We start from the raw sequence: 21,750 nt of genomic DNA, 5'->3' as shown, positions 1-21,750 counted from the left end.
GTACAAGTCGAATAAAATTACTTTAATCCAATATGCAAAATTCAAAATGGTTACTCTGACACTGTAAGGGGGTTTATTGCATATTCTTGATAGCCATGGACGGAATGATACAACCATCTTGGACATCGCCTCGTTATCCAAACTAGTCGAACAGGATTTGTCCAATGAGTATTTTAGGGTATGTTATTCGTGTTTACATAATATTTAAATCTTATACAGATAACGCATAAATTCTATAAAAGTAATAAAACCTCTTTCGTGGTTCTATTTTTGAACGTAAAAACTGGAGATTTGAAAATAGAGCAGATTTCGCGGCTTTTCACGATCATTGTTTTTTCGATGATAAAGTGTCGATAAATTTAAACAGCTGTTGTTTACGATTAGAAATTTAAATTACAAATAAACTATACACGAGTCCATTTAAGTTTATTTTATCAAGGAAATATTAAAAACAAAACTTATTAACATGGAACAATACCAGAGCTACTGTGCTTTTAAAATGTAATTGAATAAAAATAAATGATGAAATAAATCAATAATCTTCGTTACAATAAACAGGAATATTCAGCAATGTGGTGAAAGCAGGTGAGTGAAAGTCGAATAATTAGTGTTTAAAATTTAATTAAAAATATCCTCAAGTATTATTGAATTTTGATTGATAAGGAATTCACCGGCAACTTGCGAGTCGAACTATTTTTAACCGACTTCAAAAAAAAGGAGGAGGTTATACCTACCGATTACTCCAAGGTCTCTGAACCGATTTACGTGATTCTTTTTTTGTTCGATGCGGGATGGTGTCGAATTGGTCCCATAAAAATTTTACTCGGATAGGTAGGCCAAGTAGTTTTTATTTTATGAGCATTTTTGTCTGTATCTGTAAATGTTGCAAGTGCAAGTTTGAAGTCGGTTGTTTTTAACGCAGTTATTTTCATTTCTTTCAATGTCTGACTTCAAAGATCTGGATGGGATATTTGATACTATACTTATTTGGAACCTATATTTGTAATCAGTACTTAAAACTCGACGGACATTAATTAGGTATTAATAAAGTAGAAGGGCATTACAATCATGAATAGCATTGCTACTTTTTATTGTACTACCTACTATTAGATTTGCGAGCAAGGCTGCAGGATGAAGCTAGCTAATATTTTACGGCTGTTTGCTACAATGTGTGATCGGAACATCGTTTAAGAATTTATTTAGAAGCTATCAAAATAGTTTCATAGTCGAAAGTTGAACTGTAGCCAAGTAATCAAGACGGCCTGATGTATTTCATTGTATGTTTTCGAGGAACTAGTGTTAATGACCAGGTGAACTAATCTATAAGTATTCTAGACGAGATATCTATACTAATCTATATTAATATTATAAAGCTCAAGAGTTTGTTTGATTGAACGCGCTTATTTCAGGAAGTACTGGTCCGATTTGAAAAATTAAATAAAAGTGGATATAGGTAGACTTTTATGATTTGCAAAAATAGTGTAAATTGTATGTACATACATACAATTTACATTATTTTAATTTACTTACTGTATGCGTAGTAAATGTTTGTCTGTCTTTCATTCTGTTCGCAACGGAGCAATATTGTCGTGGTAGTTTTTTTGACGAGACGAGACGAGACGAGACGAGAGCGAAACCGTGGACAATTATTATAGTTGTCTGTAGAATTTAGGAAATAGCTCTTCAGAACTGGTCTAATACAAAATGTTTATATATTATACTAGACTCTAGACACCTACCTACCTAATATTATATTCCTTACGAAACTTGTTTAAAATTACCTATCAATTTTAAATACGTGACTCTAATACAAAAATGAAATAGGTTAAAGTCACTAGAGCATTTCTATTATATTCATAAAGATGTTCATATAAGCAAACGCAAGTTCAATAGATAGTTATAAATAAAATTAGGTATTTATTTATACATAACTACAACTTAAGTAACTTCTAATAAAACCTAGTATAAAACAAAGTCACTTTCTCTGTCCCTAAGTTTAGTTTAATAGTCAAAGCGGGCAAAGCCGCGGGCGGTAAGCTAGTCTATAGGTACTATATATTTACTATAATAATTAATAATATTATAAGAGGAAAGGTTTGTATGTATGTATGCGGTTTTCACACATAAACTACTGAACCAATTACTTACAATGAAATTAGCACACATATAGAGGGTAAGTTGGATTAACACATAGGATAGGTTTTATGCCGGAAATCCCACGGAAACGGGCGGAAAGCCAGTAACTGAACGCCAAAGATAGACCAAGCATGAATTCTATAATAAAGTCAATACCCTCACAATACATATTCCTCATCTATTTTATGATGGCTATCAAGGAAAAACCTTTAAATACGTAATATTACAACAAATAGTTAATAGACGACTTATAGTTAATCCACTAGGGTCAATAACCGTTTGACATTGATATATTGTTCTGAACAATAATTTAAATTGGAGTGATTAGAAAACCACAAAATTGTTATTATAACTCAAAGGTTAAGCAATAATGTGAATAATTTAAACACACATTTTCCCATGTACCTTTATTTTGGTATGTAAGTATAAGGCCTAAATCATAGAGTTACGTTTAAAATATAGAGAATACTAGCTTTCCACCCGCGGCATCGCCCGCGCAGTCCAAGAAAAACCCGCATAGTTCCCGTTCCCGTGGGATTTCCGGGATAAAACCTATCCTATGTCCTTTCTCGGGTATCAAAATATCTCTATACCAAATTTTATGCAAATTGGTTCAGTAGTTCAATTGGTGTGAATTGTGATTGAGTAACAGACAGACAGACAGAGTTACATTCGCATTTATAATATTAGTATGGATTATAACGCTCTCTTAAGTTTTGGATACATTTTTCATTGCTGCTCTACATCCACTCCTTTTGGTAACTTAATTAATGCGACTCAATGAATGCGACACAAAAATATATTTCCATTTGAGCTAGCAATTCCCGAGATTAGCGCGACAACCAAACAAACTTAAGCTCTATTATAGATTGACTCCTTAGTGATTAGTCGATGTAATATGAGTCACAGCCCTTTTGTTACGTGTGGCAAAACTATGAAGAACTTCTCATTCAAAAGCAATGCATAAAGCCTAACTATTTATAGAATTATTATAATTCAATACCTAACTAGAAATAGCTATTGTAGGAAGGATGAATAATTTAAGAAATTCCACGTCATGTACCTCATAGAATATTGTAGAACTAAAACATTGCTTGCTATATGGTATGGGTATGAGAAATTGTTAACGACTTATCTATACTAATATTATAAAGAGGAAAGGTTTGTATGTATGTATGTATATGGTTTTCACGCATAAACTACTGAACTGATTAAAATGAAATTTAGCATACATATAGAGGGTAAGTTGGACACATAGGATAGGTTTTATCCCGGAAATCCCACGGGAACGGGAACTATGCGGGTTTTCCTTTGAAAACGCGGGCGAAGACGCGGGTGAAAAGCTAGTAATTATTATGAGCTCTACCGAATATACACAAAAAACGTAAAGTGGGTCAAAATCAACGCATATAATAGTTGCATCTCTTTGGTCAAAATGCTTCGGAGGAGTCTAGTTACAACATTGTTTAAATACGATAATTTTGTATATTATAATATGAATACAGATACATTTAAAAGTTAGCTAAAAAAAAAGAGACAAACGTATAAGTTCATGCTCTCATCTCACAAATATAAGAATTAATAATAATAATAAAAAAAAAATATTTTTACTTTCGCGTATCTTTCAAGCGTTCCAATAATAATTAAGATAACAATTTTTTTGCTAATTATTAGAGATATCTTAACATTTATTTGCGTCTATTCCCTCTATATTCTTCATATGAATTATATCACACCTATGCTATTTTCAATCTTGATAAAATGATTTTCTTCTACTTTATTAATTTTAATTTGTTATTTATAAATGTTGTTTGTTATTTTTAATTTGTTATTTATCAGCAGGAAGTTTATGTTTATCACTTTCTAAATTCTACGACAAATGAATAATTTTTCGTATAGTTACTTTAAAATTTTTAATTGTAATTAGCTAACTCTACTTTATACATTAAAACTTTTGGGAGGTTTTATTTAATAAATAATTTTATCGAACAATATCAAAAACCATATAGCCAGTCTACAAATCTACAAATACGCGATTAATCCATATGGATGTTTATGGATGTGTGACCATAACCATATGACGCACTGTCTCGTCTGCCATGCACAATGATCGGGAAACCCTATGCGCAAGGTGCAAGTAATGTATCCAAAATATTCATTTTATTTAAAAAATAAATAGACTACCGGATGTCCCAAATGTTTGCCATAAATATATGTAAACTATTTTTGTCAATACATTGGTTATACCTAATAGGTATTATGATCTATTATTGTAGAAAAACGAATTCATCACTAAAACACTTGTTATTAAAATAGTTGAAACCTCCAGTAATATCACACAACGCCATAGAAATTTATTCAGAGGAATACTTCTACAAAAATTGCTTTATTCTGTTGGATTCTGAGGTTGACCTCTTATTTTGACGTATTGTTGACCATGGATGACTAATAACTTAAAAAAATTGCCGTAATATATAAACAAATAAGTAGAACGGGAATCGTCAACAACTTTCCAGATATTACTAATTAAGAGAAAGCTGTTTCCTGGTGCCAGTGAAATTTAACATATACCCAAACGTTAATTGTAAAATTAAATACAAATGTATAATGTACCTAGAATACATTATTGTCTGTATGGTGCACCTACCTTATATAAGAGTACATTACGGTCAGAAAAAAAATTTGAAAAATTGAAAAAAAATATCGCAAAAAATGGCCTTGTTTTGAAAGGCTTATAACTTTTTTAGGTTCACAAAAAATGGCCTTGACCCTCAAATCTCAAAAAGGACATTTACTACGTCACAATCATTACGATTCTAATGTCACGTACAAACGAATTACGAGGAAAGCCGGAGTCATCAACCGTCATCCGCGCGGCTGTGACGTGTCGGTGGCGGCCTTTGGGAATTACTATTTATTTGTATATCGATGTTTATTAATAGGATGACACTGAATTAGGCGCCTCTGCGTAATCGTAGGGTGACCATGATTGAGTTGCCACATAAAATATCATGTTATTATTCCAAGAAATAATGATTACATGTTCAATTTTTAACATAAGTATACATTTAATCACAATTTACGAAATTCTCTTAATAAATTAAAAATAGGGCAAAAATTAAATTCATTCGATAACCACTACACCCCCACACCAAATAAAGTAATTTTCTTCCCCATATTAATTAAACTAACACAAATCTAAGGAAAACAATTTTTTTTACGAACGATTGGAGCTCTATGTATAAATGCTTATGATCAATGTATCAAATTAGATCTCAGTATTGTCTTTATTAACAAAATTGAAGTTCACAAAGAGGATGTAAAATTATATTATTTCTATAATATTTTTTGTTACCGTAATAAGAAATCCTCTCAGTGATAAAATTGCTTTTCATTGAGATATAACTTAGTATATTCAATACGTATTCATGTAGTCTACAATAGGACTATATTCGAACTATATTAACTTTGGTACCTTTATATTAAAAAAAATAACAAATAAATTCATCTGAATGTTCCAATAACAATATAAGCGCGAAAGTTTCTAAGAATTTAGGTACGGATGTATGTTTGTTACTTTTTTGAACAAAAACAGGCGATTAGGTCTGAAATTTGGTGCAGAGATAGATTATTGAAAGGTCATTTTTCAAGCGGGTATCAGTTATCACGCGAATGACGCTGTGGTTTCCATCTAGTTTGTATACATATAAATTGAATTACAATAATCGATAAATAATTCTAATAATAATTATTAATCTACTCCTTTAGCAAATGTTCATTTCTTCAACATACTTGAATCCTAAGAATAATTTAAACCTTCAGCTTCAAAATATAGTTAATATTGTTAAAATGAATTTATCCGCTTAACCCAAAAATCATATACACCACACATCTGAATACAACGTATCAAGATATATGCGGCGCTTTTTGACTGAGGCGTTAGTTGCGTGCGCGCACTTGTGTCGGCGGTTTTTACTTGTGTTCTGTGCTGTGTTTGTGAAATATATTATTTTTAAGAGTTTATTGAGAGGTGAATAAAATTTAAGTTTTTTTTGTAAAAAAAATAATACAGTGGTTTAAATTATGTTTTTCGGAATAATTCGCTTCATTTAAAGATAACGTATGATTAAATTTGTTTATAATTTAAACATTTAATAACAAATTATTAAATAACTCTTTTTAAATAGGTAGTAGGTACCTACTTCTTCCAAATACGAATAAGTATCTCCAATGACATAACATCATTGTGTTAAGTATATTAAATTGTAAAAGACGTAAAAAATTGATTATATAAATCTTTTTGTATTAAACGTTTAAACAGGTTTGATAATGAGGACGGGACTGACCTCTACTTTTTGTACCATTTTTCGGTTCAATAAGTACATATTTCGTTTTTATTAAGTACACGTAAATTAGGTAACAGCTTCTTGCCGGCTCTTCGAAAACTACTTTTTAAACGACAGTATCCCAAGACCCAAAGTTTATTCATAACTCAATATGACTGTATACGGTACAATGTAGTAGAATAAGCCTAATAAAGACGTCTAGACTCTAATAATTACGTTACCTACCTATAATATCTAATCTCTTCAATTTGACCGGTTTTTAGTCCTTTGAGGATATTCGTTATTCAAGTTATTCACAGTCCAACAATAATTTAAATTCATAATATCTAACTGTAGAAACGAGAAATCATGGGATCTTTCATCTTATAGTATGCTTATAGTATAATAATTCTAAATAATAATTATTTTAATCTATGATCTGCGACAGAATATCCAAATCTGAAATCACTACATACCTAGTTTAAAAAACAAAGTCGCTTTCTCTGTCCCTATTTCCCTATATCCCTTTGTATGCTTAAATCTTTAAAACTACGCAACGGATTTTGATGCGGTTTTTTTTAATAGAAAGAATTCAAGAGGAAGGTTTTAGTATATAATTTATTAGGTTTTAGACAAAGCGGGCGAAGCCGCGATTGGTAAGCTAGTATCAAATAAATAAAAATAAAATACCAAAACACAGTGGCTAACTTTGTCAGAATTATTTACAGAGGTGCATCGTTCAGCAACTGTTTATGACTTCCGATTTGAAAATAGCCGGGAAATTTTTAAAATACGATCAAAATAGAAAAGTAAACGTGTTATTTGCAAATCTTTTATGTGTGAATGAGTTTAATTTTAGAGATTACTAATATTTTACTTCTCATTTCAAACAAAGTGTATGTTTATAATTCTGAAATTATTTATTTAACACTTTTAAAAATTTAAATATGCATAGTATTAAAACAATTATAATGTTATTTTATATGATTAGATTTTGAACACTAAATGGGAAGCTCTATCTCAACCTTTATGATTTTAGAATCAATACCATATGAACACATAACATACAAATATCAAATATACCATAATGATTATACAACGCAAACAATTTATAGAAGTATAGGTAATTATAATGGGCACAATCCCTATGTTTTTCTGCGAACATATGCAATAAAATGCTAAAAATCGTCCAACAATAATAACTTCTAAATTGCACCTTTATAGATACGTATATAAATATACCTTTTAATCACTGAAGCGATGATTTTGTGTGGGTTTGAACATATTTACTTTAAACCAGTTTTCTTGTTGACTGTGTATAAAACAATTAATAGGCTCTAAGAGTTAAATTTGTCTTTTTTAGAATAATAATTATTGTATTATATATATTTTTACTATAAATACTCTATTGGATGAATGAGATATCTTTAAAAATATGAAACGAAAAACTATAACATCTATTATAGACCATTCGATTTCACGCATAGAGCCTCTATATATACAATTCAAAGTTTAAATAGAGTAAGATTCCAGAGCTCTAGCTAATCTTACGGCTCTTAGAATTTTCTTTACACAACTAATTAAAAATATAATTGTGTATATTCGAGTGTAGTATATTTATTTATATGTATCAAGAATTATATAATATCTACCTGTATATCTATTTTAATTATTATTATTTATTTATTTATCTTGTTCTTTTTGTTCCTTGACTTTTTTCTTCTCCCTACCATCGTTCAGTAGCTTGTTACCTTTTGCCCAGGTTGCCTGGAAGAGATCACTTCTAAGTGATAAGGCCGCCTAATAAACTGTACTGTTCTTTGTTTTGTATAAATTAGTAATAAGTTTCCCATGTTTGGTGTATAGTTTTATTAAAGAGTAATAAATAAATAAATAAATAAATAATTTTCTAACGGTGCATTTCGATCAAACGAACATAGAGCTAGAGCGAGAGCATTATTTCGTTACGTTTTATTGTAAACGAAATCTCGTATTCAGAGTTGTTCAGTGTTATAGTAGAGCCATTTTAATAGGCAACATTTGACAGTTCAACAAAATTCAACAACGTAACCTAGTAACGACGACATAGAATAACATGATATTTCGTTTTGTTAGAACTGCACATTTGCTTAACTTATTTCAATTACGATTACATATTTATAATAATAATGACCGATAGACAATAGATACAAGTAATTTTAAGATTTCATTTTACTGATAAACCATCCTAAACATAATAATCAATTTCTGAATTGAAGAACTGACGTCGCTACAATTTTGTGTCAATAAACCTTTTTTCTTTTTAAATACTAGAGACGTTACTCTAAAAATCGAAATCTGACATCTAGAATCGAATGCATTGATTACTTGTGAATAAAAATCATCATAAATTAATAAATTCGATTGACAAATGTTTCAAATCCGTATCGATTAATACACTTTAATCGATGTTTTTAAGCAGGTTACCTCTCTTCGAAGATAAAATTGATAGACGTCAAATGTTGCCTATTAAATTGGCTCGACTATAGAACATTGCATAGAATCTTTTCAAACGCACTAAGAACAACAAAAGATTGCTCAACACGTTTTTACACAAAATTACATATAATATTATATATATATATATATATATATATATATATATATATATATATATATATATATATATATATATATATTTAAAAATAGAATATTATGTAAAAACATAGAACTTTGGAATTAAATAGCAACTCTATGTAAAAAAACCGGCTAATTTATAGTAAATAATTTTTCCCATAAACTGCACAGTTACATAAAACGTTTATTTGTATACTATACTTTTAAATTGTAAATATTAAACAAAATGTATTAATTTTTATCCAGGAATATAGAACATGGAGCCCTTACTAGTAGACGTAGTACATTTTTATCCGAGAGAAAACGCACAGCCTCATAATACTGTTAAGTAAGTATGATTATTACTACTACTACTTTTTTATAATAGTTTAAGGTTTTTCTATCAATTAAATAAGAAATAAAATTATTTATTCATAGAATCATACGCAAAAATCGTAACTAAATGGTAAAATAAATAGTACGGCGCTCTACTATTCGCGTGCTTATATTTTATAAGATTTAAATTAAATATTTAGTAGGTAAGTAGTAGGAGGTAGTAGGAGTTGTTTAACGCTTTTATTCCATTAGTAATTTAATTTCTAATTCTATACTATAAGCATTTAAAACCAATTACAATGCTCTACATAAAAATACTTTACGAAAATAGAGTCTTGATAGTTTTTAGGGACAGTTAATAAAAATTAGCAACATTCTGTTTTTTCTGAACGGTTGGCTGATGGTAGCGACACTGCCTTCGAAGTCAGAGGTCGTGGGTTCGATTCCTACCTAGAGCAAATTTGTGTAATGAACATCGATGTTTGCTCTGTGTCTGTGTGTTAATTAGTATCTACATGTCTGTTTATCAGCCTTTTGGTTTACATAAAACAAGCGAAAGCTTAGTATAGGATCAGATCGTGTCCTGTGTGAAAAATGTCCTGAAATATTTATTTATTCTATTTTTTTCAATATAACTAAATATTTATTTATACTGTTTTTCAATATCATTAAATTTGATTAAAACAGATTCGAAGTAGTGAACGAAGAAACCCCCGTGTGCACGATAGTGCGGCGAGGTCAACCCTTCAATGGTGTGGTGAGGTTCAACAGACCGTATGATGAAAATGATGATCTGGTGCAATTTGTTTTTACTTTGGGTAAGTTTTTCCTATAATTAAACGCGAATGGTAAAATCAATTTTGATTAATTTTATTTATTATTAACACTTATTGTAATTTTGGTGAATAGATTTGGGAGACAGTTTTATTATTTTAAGCAGTTGATAAACCTTGTTATTTTATTGAATATATGTGTATGTGTGCGCATGAAATATGATATTATTTAAATATTTAAATATATATTATAAAGGCGAAAGTTTGTATGGATGTTTGTTACTCTTTCACGTAAAAACTAGGTACTGAACCGATTACAATGAAATTTAGCACACATATATAGGGTAACTTGGATTAACACATAGCATAGTTTTTATCCCGGAAATCCCACGGGAACGGGAACTACCTTACCTTACCGCTTTGCAAACGCGGGCGAAGCCGCGGGCGGAAATCTAGTTTAAATATAAATAAAAAATATTTGAATTTTTTTTTGTGTTTAATTATATTGCTGTATAATATTAGCTAGATACGTTTAGACTGATACGAATTTCACACTCAATAAGTACTCGATCCATCATGTGCAAATAATTAGGGTCATTAACACGTCTGGTCCAGACTCCAGTCTACCTAGATCTAGACTAGAATTATATTTCTATTTCTAGCACATATCTAAGTCTATAATGAGTATATTAGTACTACTTTATGAGTAGGTATTTAAATATATTACTTTGCTTTTTAACACGCTTTAATACCTTAACCTGTATGTTTGTATATAATCGTCTCCTTTAGACTCGATTTTGGGCCACTTTAAACGGACAGATTTAATGCAAACTTAGTATACTTATCAAGGATGAAAATACAATATTAATTATTTATTTTTAGGAGACAAACCTGCGCTAGATACGCAGGGATCAATTTACTTGAAGCGTGATGCTGTTACCGACAAATACTCATGGACTGCGAAGCTTCTTAGTGTACAAGAAGATAACACTTTATCGTTTGAGGTAGGTTACAATTTCATTTTGTATCTCTATTCTCTACTAGTTTTTCCTATTTAATACAAAAATATCTTTATATTATAAATTTCGAACGTAGTTCCTGAGAAATATGTGTTCAAAACAAAACAACTTTGAAATATTAGTAGATATACATTGCAATAGACCACCTTTAATATTAAATTCTAATCACATAGATGTTGCAGGAAAATTGTACAATTTCCTCATACAATTTGATTATTTTCTAAGCTTTATTTTCAAACAGCAAGTAAACGAAATTGAACACAATTGTGTAAAACTAAAGTATTCATACTAAAGCTACTACGTATCATGTCGTAAATTAATTTAGACCAAACAGCATTGGAATTTCTTAGAAGAGTTGCATGTGCATCTCACATTGGATATGATTTAATCGCTTACTCAACCGTTACGATTGCCAATTGGTAGGAAATAAATATTTATACAGTCTAATTGAATAACTGTGACAAATAATACTAAGTATTATGTCAGTTTAAATAAGTGTGGGAAGAATTACGTACCTATCCTTATTCCTTACTAACTATTTAGTATTCTGTTCTAATATTTGTAACTAGCTGCGCTCCGCGGTTTCACCCGCGTGGTTCCGCTCTACACTCTGCTATAGCCTTCCTCGATGAATGGGCTATCTAACACCGAAATAATTTTTCAAATCGGACCAGTAGTTTCTGAGATTAGCGCGTTCAAACAAACAAACAAACTCTTCACATTAGTATAGTTATGTGGTATATTATCATTGTTATTTTCACGCCCGAACCGCACGTACAAACTTATAAGACAATTATGCTTGAAAACTTTTCACTATGTAAAAAGAGTAAAGACACATATTTGGCGCCAAAGAAAAACTGCAAAAAAATAATCACCCCCAATTAGGTATATTATTTTAAACATTTTTTTTAAGTGTGGCCTTTGATATTTACATAGGTAATAAACAATTTTAAAGTCATACAAATATAATTTTTTTTCGTCACAGTAAAAATGCGTTAGTGCGACGCATTCATTTTAATATGTAGAAGCAGGAAATAATTACATACTGTTTATTTTATATCAAGGAAAATAAATTTGTAATTGACCAATTAATTATTTATGTTTTTGGATATAGCGCTCAAGCTTTGAGCTTTAGTTCATTATTCTGTAAATGATAAAAAAATTGCGGTATTTAGTTATTTGTTTTTTTTTGTTTCTAAATAATGTTCACATCTTAATAATGTTTCGCTAATAAACTTCGTACAATAATAATAGATTAAAGAGAGAATTCCCAACTATTTATGCAGATATTTAATTTACATAAAACGTAAATACAAACGGATTTTATAATCAAACATTTATATTCTAATCTTCGTATAGCTTATCCAAAAATATATTCACGTTATCATTGTATACTATGTATTATATGCGGGTCCATGGAGCGGGTCCATAACATTTATGATATAGAGTGACTTTACTCTATGATTTATGGCAAGTTGTCAAAAATATGGCGCCTATTTTAACATTATTTAGGCACCGTAAATAATTATTTAAATATGTATTGATTTCCATAGTTATAATTATAACAATGTGAACCAAATCTTTAAATAGTTGTAGGGTCATTAATTTTATGGTTAGGTTCGATTATCTTAGTTAGTATTCATAAATTCATAAATTATATAATATTCATAGGACAAGACTAATAAATACTTAATGAGCTTTTGTTTAATTTAATCTGTTTTCATTTCACAGTTTTATTATGACCTTTTTACGATCTAGTAGTTAGTTAGGTAATACGACTTAACATTAATAAAATTAAAACCTAATTATTTATCTTCGAATGAACTATTAATTCTCAGGAATTTAGGTCTTTAAACATAAAATAAATCCTAGCAGAACCTAGTCGCATAAAAATACTTGATTTTTAATTGAAAAACAAATATCATAAATCCTAGACAGTAATGTGCAGTAAAACCTACTTACTTAATTTAAGTTTGTTTTAAATTTATTTTAGAACTTCTTTGAAAATTGCATACTTAGTGCATTTAAATCTTTCAAGCGGTCAAATCAAGGTTATGTATATTCTGTGATTGGAATAATAATTCGACGGTAACAAAATGTTAGGAATATTACAAACACGTATAGACAAAACATCTGCGTGTGCGCATGAAAATTGGAAAATGACGGTGTGGATTAAGAAATATCCGTTTTTATACAAATTTTTGGTTTCAATCGCATGCCTAATAGATTTACTTAATGATCTAAGGATTTGGGAACTTTTATTTGTATTGTTTATGTTATTTATGTGTATGTAGGAGTGGCTTTTTATTCTGTGTTACTTCCTAAACGACTAGAGAGGATTTTAATGAACTTTTGGTCGTAACACTTGATTTTTAATTAGCTATTGTAAAAACATATTTACAGTTTTCTTTTAAATTATATGTCATTGGTCAAAGTCGCGGGTATCACCAAGTTACGAGCAAATGGGCAAAAACGAATGACCGACAAGTTTCACACAATTATCAACAAGACATCGTGAAACTGGTTTATTTTCGTCTGGATATCTTATATTAAATTTAAGTTATTACTTATGAAATATTTGACAAGTCGATTTATCAAGTTATTTAAAATTCTAAAATAAAATTGCTCTTAATAACCGGTTACACTGTGACATGATTAAATTAATTTTTTATTTTATGTTAAAGTTATTTAAAGGAATCAAAGTAAATAATTGAGAATCTGGATTTAATTTGTCATTACAAACAAAATAATCTACAAGTATTTATATGTATTTACCTACTTAGTACAGGTAAAGATTTGTTAAGGACTAAGGTAAACCTACATTTCGCACCTAAAGGAAATAATGAATAAGGAAAAATATATGTTTAAACAATTGCATACATAGTCATAATAAGGTTAAATAAAACCAACAATATTATTTAATTTCTTTATTTCGTAAAATATTACAACAACTAAAGGTCTTCAATAATAATCAACCAGTTTATTTGTTCTATGCGAACATTCAAAGTGAAAATAACTATCATAATATTATTTATTTCATAGATATCCACACCAGTTACATTGCCTGTAGGCTGCTGGTCATTACGCGTAGTCACCAGGACAAAGAGCTCACAATCCCGGGAAGTGTACGACTTTGACCAGGACATCTACTTTTTATTTAACCCATGGAACCCAGGTAATATAGTCTTCATAATATTATAATATTCACTTAGAATATATTTTCCTTTCATTAATTAAGATATAACTCTTCATTTCAGACGACCAAACATTCATGGAGGATACGTCCCTCCTTCAAGAGTATGTATTGAACGATGTGGGCAAGGTATGGGTGGGACCCATTAAGAGCACGCGTGGAAAGCCCTGGCTGTATGGACAGTTTGATGCGGCTGTGTTACCGGCTTGTATGTTGATGCTGGATAGAGCTGAAGTGCCGTTCCAACAGTGAGTGTTCCGTTTTTATGTCAAGCGTTTGTCTATTTGTGTGTGTATATTTATATTCTTATCAGATTTGCCTTGTTTGCAAGCTACCAGTTTCCATTATCAAATGGATGTAGTGCTAGCATCGAGATTCCCCTTTTATAATTGTTTTGTAAGATAATCTGTGCGTGTTATTAATAAACGATTAATTTTCTTTCACGGTTTGTGGCAGTTGTCATATTTAATATTTAATTCTGAGCTATTGAGTTAGATAAATACTAAGACTATAACTGCAGGAATCTCTATCTACCAACATAATAGGTCATATAGAAAACTTTGTCTGCTATGTGAACTTGCGAACTTTGCAAAAAATATAAGCGGAAGAACTCAATAATGTTTTTTTTATAGTCGCGGCGACCCAGTAAAGCTAACTCGCGCGATATCCCGCGTAGTAAACTCGAACGATGAGGGTGGAGTACTTGTAGGGCGTTGGGATGGACAGTATGAAGATGGAACTGCACCTGCTGACTGGGCTGGCTCTGTGGAGATATTGGCACAGTTCCTAGAAACACAGGAGCCTGTGCAGTATGGGCAGTGCTGGGTGTTCGCTGGTGTTGTTACTACTGGTAAGTGTGGGATAGTGGGCGTGGGACGGGCAGTGCTGGGTATTTCTTGGTCGTTTGGTTCTTATGTATTACTAAACGCCTTGTGAAAGATATGTATCATACAATCAAAGCGAGATTACTATAATAGAAGTTCGGCCAGGTTATCATCAAGTAGCCATCTGTAGTGAGTTAAGATTTATCATTGAGATTAAACTAATATTTATTCAAAGTTTACATAAATAGTTAAAATGAAGCTTAATGTGCTGGGCAGTTAAGTAAATAATAACTCAATTTTTCCATTATCAATATCAACGACGAAATCTATTTGAACTCAAAACAAGTCACGTATTAGATGATATCCTAAAAGTCGTGGATTCTGTCCAAGTCTTATTAATATTAATAAAGAAGGTTTATGCAAAACTAATCTGAGATACAAAGGTTATCTTATTTCTGTAATTAGGATACATGAATAGGTTCATTAAAATTGTAATTGCTTGTCTTTGAATTTTATATTTTATTCCACGCGTATTAAGATGAGTTTGTTTTGATTTGTAAAAAGTCAATCAGCTTTGTAAAATCTGCACGTTTAGAGTACATACGTGACTAAGATCAATCTAAGTCTAAATCTTATTTAGAATCAAAAGTAAACAAATAAATAGAAAATAGTTATATGAAGTTATATGAATACTACGAACAGTCGATACCTGTGCATTTTTATTTGTTTTTATCAAGCACATGAATTATGAAAGAGATAATTTTGTGATTGCCAATGTATTCTAAGTTCTGCAATTCGTTCGAAAAAAAAGACAATATATATTGTTGTTGTTTATTTATTATACTTATTTTTTATAGTATGCCGTGCACTCGGCATTCCTTCCCGAGTGGTATCCAATTTGGTATCAGCCCACGACGCAAACAGTTCACTCACTGTGGACAAATACTACACTGAGACGATGGAAGAAATGGACTATGATCCTAATAACCCAGAAGGTGCTGATTCCATCTGGAATTACCACGTTTGGAACGATGTCTGGATGGCCAGACCTGATTTGCCACCTGGTAAGTGAGATTATTGTTCTGGACTGTTAAAATGTATTTAAATGTCTTGGAATTTGATTGTGTTCTTTGCTTGGAATTAAGTTTATCCAAAGTATAAACATTTTTTAAATGCCCAATATCTATCCCATCTTCTTTTTGTGATTTTCTTTACCGATATCACAGAATACTTAATAGTAAGAAGCCAACGCTAAAAAAAATAATTCCGATATAAAAAATGTTCTCGCAACTATTATTTCCATAATTTTGAAATCAAATTTATTAGGCTACGGTGGCTGGCAAGCAATAGATGCTACTCCTCAAGAAACATCATCAGGCCAGTTCCAATGCGGACCGGCTCCGCTAGAAGCGATCAAACAAGGAGTGATAGGTTTAGGATATGATGTGGAGTTCATGCTGGCATCAGTCAACGCTGACCTGATGAGGTGGAGGAGAGACCCTGAAGAGGAAACTGGGTTTTCTATGGTGGATACTAATAACTATCAGTAAGTACTTGCTATGTTTTGACAAAGAACTTATTTACGTTTGAATTTACAGCAATATTGACTTTACTGGGGTGCACTTCAATGGTATAAATTCAAATTAAGGCTTAATTTTATATGCACATATTTCAAAATGTATGAAGCGGCTTGAATGGATGGTTTTCGCGTTGTACACGCTACTTCGCGCTTCCCGACCAGAGTTTGTATTGTGTCTTGCGACATAGAATTCGTGTCTCCTTCAACTGCAACACGTCGCTCTACATACAACATCCTCCTTAACGCGGCGTTCACGCATACGCCTCCGTGCCATCCATTTGTTTTTTTTTGGTTGAATTTTTGAAGTGAACTTCTTAAGGCGCGTTGAAAGTAAAATTACAAGCTCGCGTCATGGCAATACCGTCACTCCATGGAGTAAGGCGACGATTTTGGTATCTTTGCATCTTGCCAAATAAGTTCCACTTCTGATGCGTGTGCTCGGCACACGCTCTTTTTTATCCCTAATTTAAATATGTATTTAACAAAACTTTTCTCCTACAGCATCGGTCGCATGGTGCTCACAAAGAAGCCGTTCGTGTTCGACCCGCTGGGTGACGCAGACCGCGATGACGTCACGGCGCTGTACAAGCACCGCGAGGGCACCGCGTCCGAGCGCCTCGCGCTCTGGAACGGCGTGCGCTACTCCGAGCGGGCCAAGAGGTGCTCTACCTGTCACTACATGTCACTATACATGTCACTCTACATGTCACTCTACATGCCGCTCTACATGTCACTACATGTCACTCTACAGGCTTCTCTACATGTCACTCTACATGTCACTACATGTCACTGTACACGTCACTCTATATGTCACTCTACATGTCGCTCTACATACAACATACACGCAACACATCGCTCTACCTCCTGCTGACCACCGCTCTACATATTAACTGCACCTCTACTTGTCACTCTATATACTGACTGTGCTCTACACGACGCTTTAAATGTTACATATATGACGCTCTATATACTGTTCCCTACATACAGCCCTACATACTATATTGCTCCACTGCAAACTAAATACTTTATACCACACTCTACATACCGCTCTACTTAGCGCTCTCTACACGCCGCTCTACAGACCGCGTTCTACATAACGTTTTAGGCCGTATTCAGAAAGTAAACTGGAAACTTATAAGCGCTTACCGGCGCTTGTCAGCGCTGGTTCGTTCTACACAAAAGAAGCAGGTTGAAGCAGACCAAGACAAATTTTTTAAGGCAGCGTCCAGCGCTGACCAGCGCGGGTTGAAGCTTGTCGGCGCCGTTCAGCGCTTATAAGTTTCCAGCTTTATTTCTGAATACGCCCTTACTACACATTACATAACGCTCTACACGCACAACATTCTATTCTATACACACATAACCACTTTCCTTAAATCAACTAATCAAAAATTTCCCCATTCCAGGTACTACGCAGTAGCCTCCTCACTAACTAACGACGTGACGTTCAAGCTGCGAGACATCGACACAGTGCCCATCGGCAAGGACTTCAGGGTCACTGTGGATATTGAGAACACGTCTGATCAGGTAATTATATCATACTAGCTTTCCACCCGCAGCTTCGCCCACGGAGTCAAAGAAAAACCCGCATAGTTCCCGTTCCCGTGGGATTTCCGGGATAAAACCAATCCTATTTCCCGGGGTAAAAAGTAGCCCATGTCCTTTCTCGGGTATCAAAACATCTTTATACCAAATTTCATGCAAATTGGTTCAGTAGTTAAGGCGTGATTGAGTAACAGACAGACAGACAGAGTTACTTTCGCGTTTATAATATTAGTATGGATTATGAAATATTTAAAATTTACTTAGATTGTATGGTCCTTCGAGCCGGATCTAATTCAAATAATCTCGTGCACTATTATAGAACTTTATATTTATTTTCATTTCTCGTTGATTCAAAATTGAACTTATTGACACTAGATATTTATGTGTTTCTAAAATTTTTGAACGTTTGTTATAAGTAGCTTTGAATACTTTAAGACGTTTACCTTTTTTGAATACCTTATTTTAGTATTCATTGGAAATAATTAAAAAAATCCTTTAAAAAAAATAAAAAATAATCCTTATCGCAGGGTCGTAACATAAAAGCGGCGTTATCAGCAACCAGTGTGTTCTACAATGGTGTCAAAGCTGATCTGCTAAAGAAGGTTGAAGGCAAAATCTTCGTGGGACCTCAAAAAAGTTTGTATTTTTTCTTTAAAATATTTACTTATTTTGAGATCTCAGAAATTATATCTCTCCAGTAGTCGATTATTATACATATCAAAAGCAGTTCAAATAGAAAGTGGTGTTGGAACACAAAACTTCGATCACGAAGCGGGATTCGAACCCGCGTCTTCCGCCAAGATCAGATTTTTTTTGCTTGAATCGAATTATCTAGAAATAATTTATTGGTACTTAATCATTTTAAGTGTTAAGCCTATGCCAAAGAGCAAGACAACCATGAAACCGGTGTCTAATACAATTAAAAATATTTGAATTATGTTGCTTTCATTAACTTACAAAATGTAACATTTAACATTGTTATTAGAGGTTTTATTTATTTATTTATTTGTAATTTTAATAACTCATGCCCCGGAATCACAGACACAATAGAAAATCTGATTTTCAAAATCTATTGTGTCGTGGACCGATCGGGCTCAATGGGTTAAGTGTTATAATTTCTAGCATAGAAAGTGATTTTTAGTAGTTCTTAAATAATAAAATAAATTTATTTTCCAGAGGAACAAGTGAGCATATTAGTAACAGCAGAGGAGTATCTCCCAAAATTGGTAGAATATTGCAATGTGAAGATATCAGCAATGGCCATAGTGGACGATACCAAGCAGTCCTGGGCTGATGATGATGACTTCCAAGTGTTGAAACCTAATATTAATATTAAGGTTAGTGGAGAGGATTATGGATAAAATAAATATTTTATTATTATCTATTAACCAAATGGTTATAGCAGATCGGGGTTTTTTCCTAGCGATATTACTCAAAAATTTTAATACTGACAATACAAAGCTACAAAGACTTTACTAATTATGGATGTATTATCTGCATATTAAAAAAAATTGGTTGTCTGTAAAGTCGGTTTACTGACGATAGTTGAACGTGACAACGTCCGATTGTGCTTCTTTGTCGCTCGTTCCGCGCTCTCGCTCGCACTTCAAGCCTTACGGAACGCCTCAGATGAGTCAGAGCGAGGTAACGCCGCATGAGTCATGTTTTTTCGTGCGTGCAGCCGGCTTTATCGAATTATAAGACGTTATCACGTCAAAAAAAAATATTTTTGAATATTATAAAATTAAATACATTTTTTCCATCCCCCAGTTCAACGAGGACCTCATCCTCGGTTCCCCGTGCACCCTGGAGCTGTCGTTCCCCAACCCCCTGGAGCGGGCCCTCACGGGGGGGGAGTTCCGCCTCTCCAGCTCCGGGGTCGCTCCGCGCACTGTGAGGCTACCTGTTGGGGATGCTGACGGCAAGGGGTTGGTTACTGCCACACTGCAGGTTCAACCCACTGTAAGTATTTTCATACTAGAATTATCATTTTCAGCCATTGAGATATACATATGGAGACGACACCGCCCACATCACTTATGTTCCGCTCAACATACGCCATATGGCGTAACTGCACGCTCATTTTTTATTGTTTTAAAGTGAAACGCATCAAATATGCCTTCGTGTGTGTTACGATATTGCACAAATAATACGGAAAAGTGCAAAGGAATAACTTTCATCGGTTAATACCTAACTAGATAATAATTTTTAAAACTCATAGTTAGAGCAAAAAAATGGCGCACAGATTTTATTCGTGGTGTCTCCTCCATACGTAGTATTATTATCTCAATGTTTTCAGCATCACCAGCAAGAACTTGATTGGCAAGATCCTGAGTTGTATTATAGTCAGTGTCATTGCTATCAGCACGGTCACCATTATTAACACCATTACCCACTTTAACAGTGTCATTACTATCATCATCATTTCTGAGTAGTGTAAACTGAATTGTGTGTGATAAGTGAAGTGTGTAGTGTAAATCGTGTAAATCGTAGTGCGTTCGCGTAATTGTGAAAATTGAATTGTGTGTACATTTAAATAATTAGACTAATTAATTTTCTTTTTTAATATTTGCACACCCAATCAATGGGTAGAATGTATTAGCCACATAACATTGTAATAATTAAAACATCTAGAATCTGTAACTACATTCTTGCAAATAAATATAATTTGAATTTGAATTTTGAATTTGAATTTGACATTATCCAGCATGGTCTTCCTGACCATCATCAAATTTAAAATGGAAATCTGTGTCATTATAAATCACATTATAATTTATAATTATACAAAGTCGCAACTTTCAAATTGTAATATCTAATATCTTATGTTTAATTCCAGAAACTGGGCAAGATCAACTTCGTAGCGACGTTCAAATCAAACGAACTGAAGGACATCAACGGAGCGGCTTCTGTTGAAGTTTTCGACGCGTAAAGAATATAGAATTTCTGTTTATAATCTGTATTATTATTGATAATATTGTCGTATAATATTATGTATTCTCAAACTATCTGACCACTTTTTTTTGAACAAAATCATAAAGTCCAAAAGCAAGCTAAAGCATTAAAAATTGTACTTTGAATAAAAAATATGCTAAAAACTTTGTATAAAATATATTGTTTCATGTAATTAGGTTTAAACATTATATTATGAAATATAATGTAATTATTTTTGTAAGTTATCAGAATAGACTAAGACATCATACTCATAGTGTAAGTTTAGTGCCATAAAATGGTGTTAATGGTAGCTTTATCTCATATTTTGTATCTGTATTTTTACAAGGAGAAATAAAAAACTGTTATAAAAACAAAGTGTTTTATTTATAACTAATCACTACCACTTATCGCTTTCATCAAACCACAAGACAATATTTTGTTCGAATTCATTCACCATTCACTTTTCTTCAATTTTTTCATAATTTACGCACATA

At 32.2% G+C, this 21,750-nt stretch overlaps 1 protein-coding gene across 1 annotated transcript; it reads left to right on the top strand.

Moving 5' to 3' along the window:
* Window positions 1-6,055: 6,055 nt before the first annotated feature.
* LOC123699386 (hemocyte protein-glutamine gamma-glutamyltransferase-like) lies at window positions 6,056-21,630 on the top strand. Its single transcript, XM_045646329.1, has 15 exons — window positions 6,056-6,166; window positions 9,324-9,405; window positions 10,080-10,210; window positions 11,048-11,169; window positions 14,227-14,359; window positions 14,442-14,625; window positions 15,010-15,227; window positions 16,059-16,265; window positions 16,528-16,747; window positions 17,282-17,440; window positions 18,187-18,307; window positions 18,853-18,961; window positions 19,502-19,662; window positions 20,096-20,287; window positions 21,162-21,630. Exons 2-15 carry the CDS (start codon window positions 9,335-9,337, stop codon window positions 21,252-21,254), a joined length of 2,121 nt encoding a protein of 706 aa, XP_045502285.1. The 5' UTR covers window positions 6,056-6,166; window positions 9,324-9,334; the 3' UTR covers window positions 21,255-21,630.
* Window positions 21,631-21,750: the final 120 nt, after the last annotated feature.

The sequence above is a fragment of the Colias croceus genome, chromosome 17, assembly GCF_905220415.1.
Source record: "Colias croceus chromosome 17, ilColCroc2.1".
In the NCBI taxonomy this organism is placed as follows: domain Eukaryota; kingdom Metazoa; phylum Arthropoda; class Insecta; order Lepidoptera; family Pieridae; genus Colias; species Colias croceus.
Note: the sequence above shows the minus strand (reverse complement) of the source record. Positions and strands in the feature narration are given on the sequence as shown.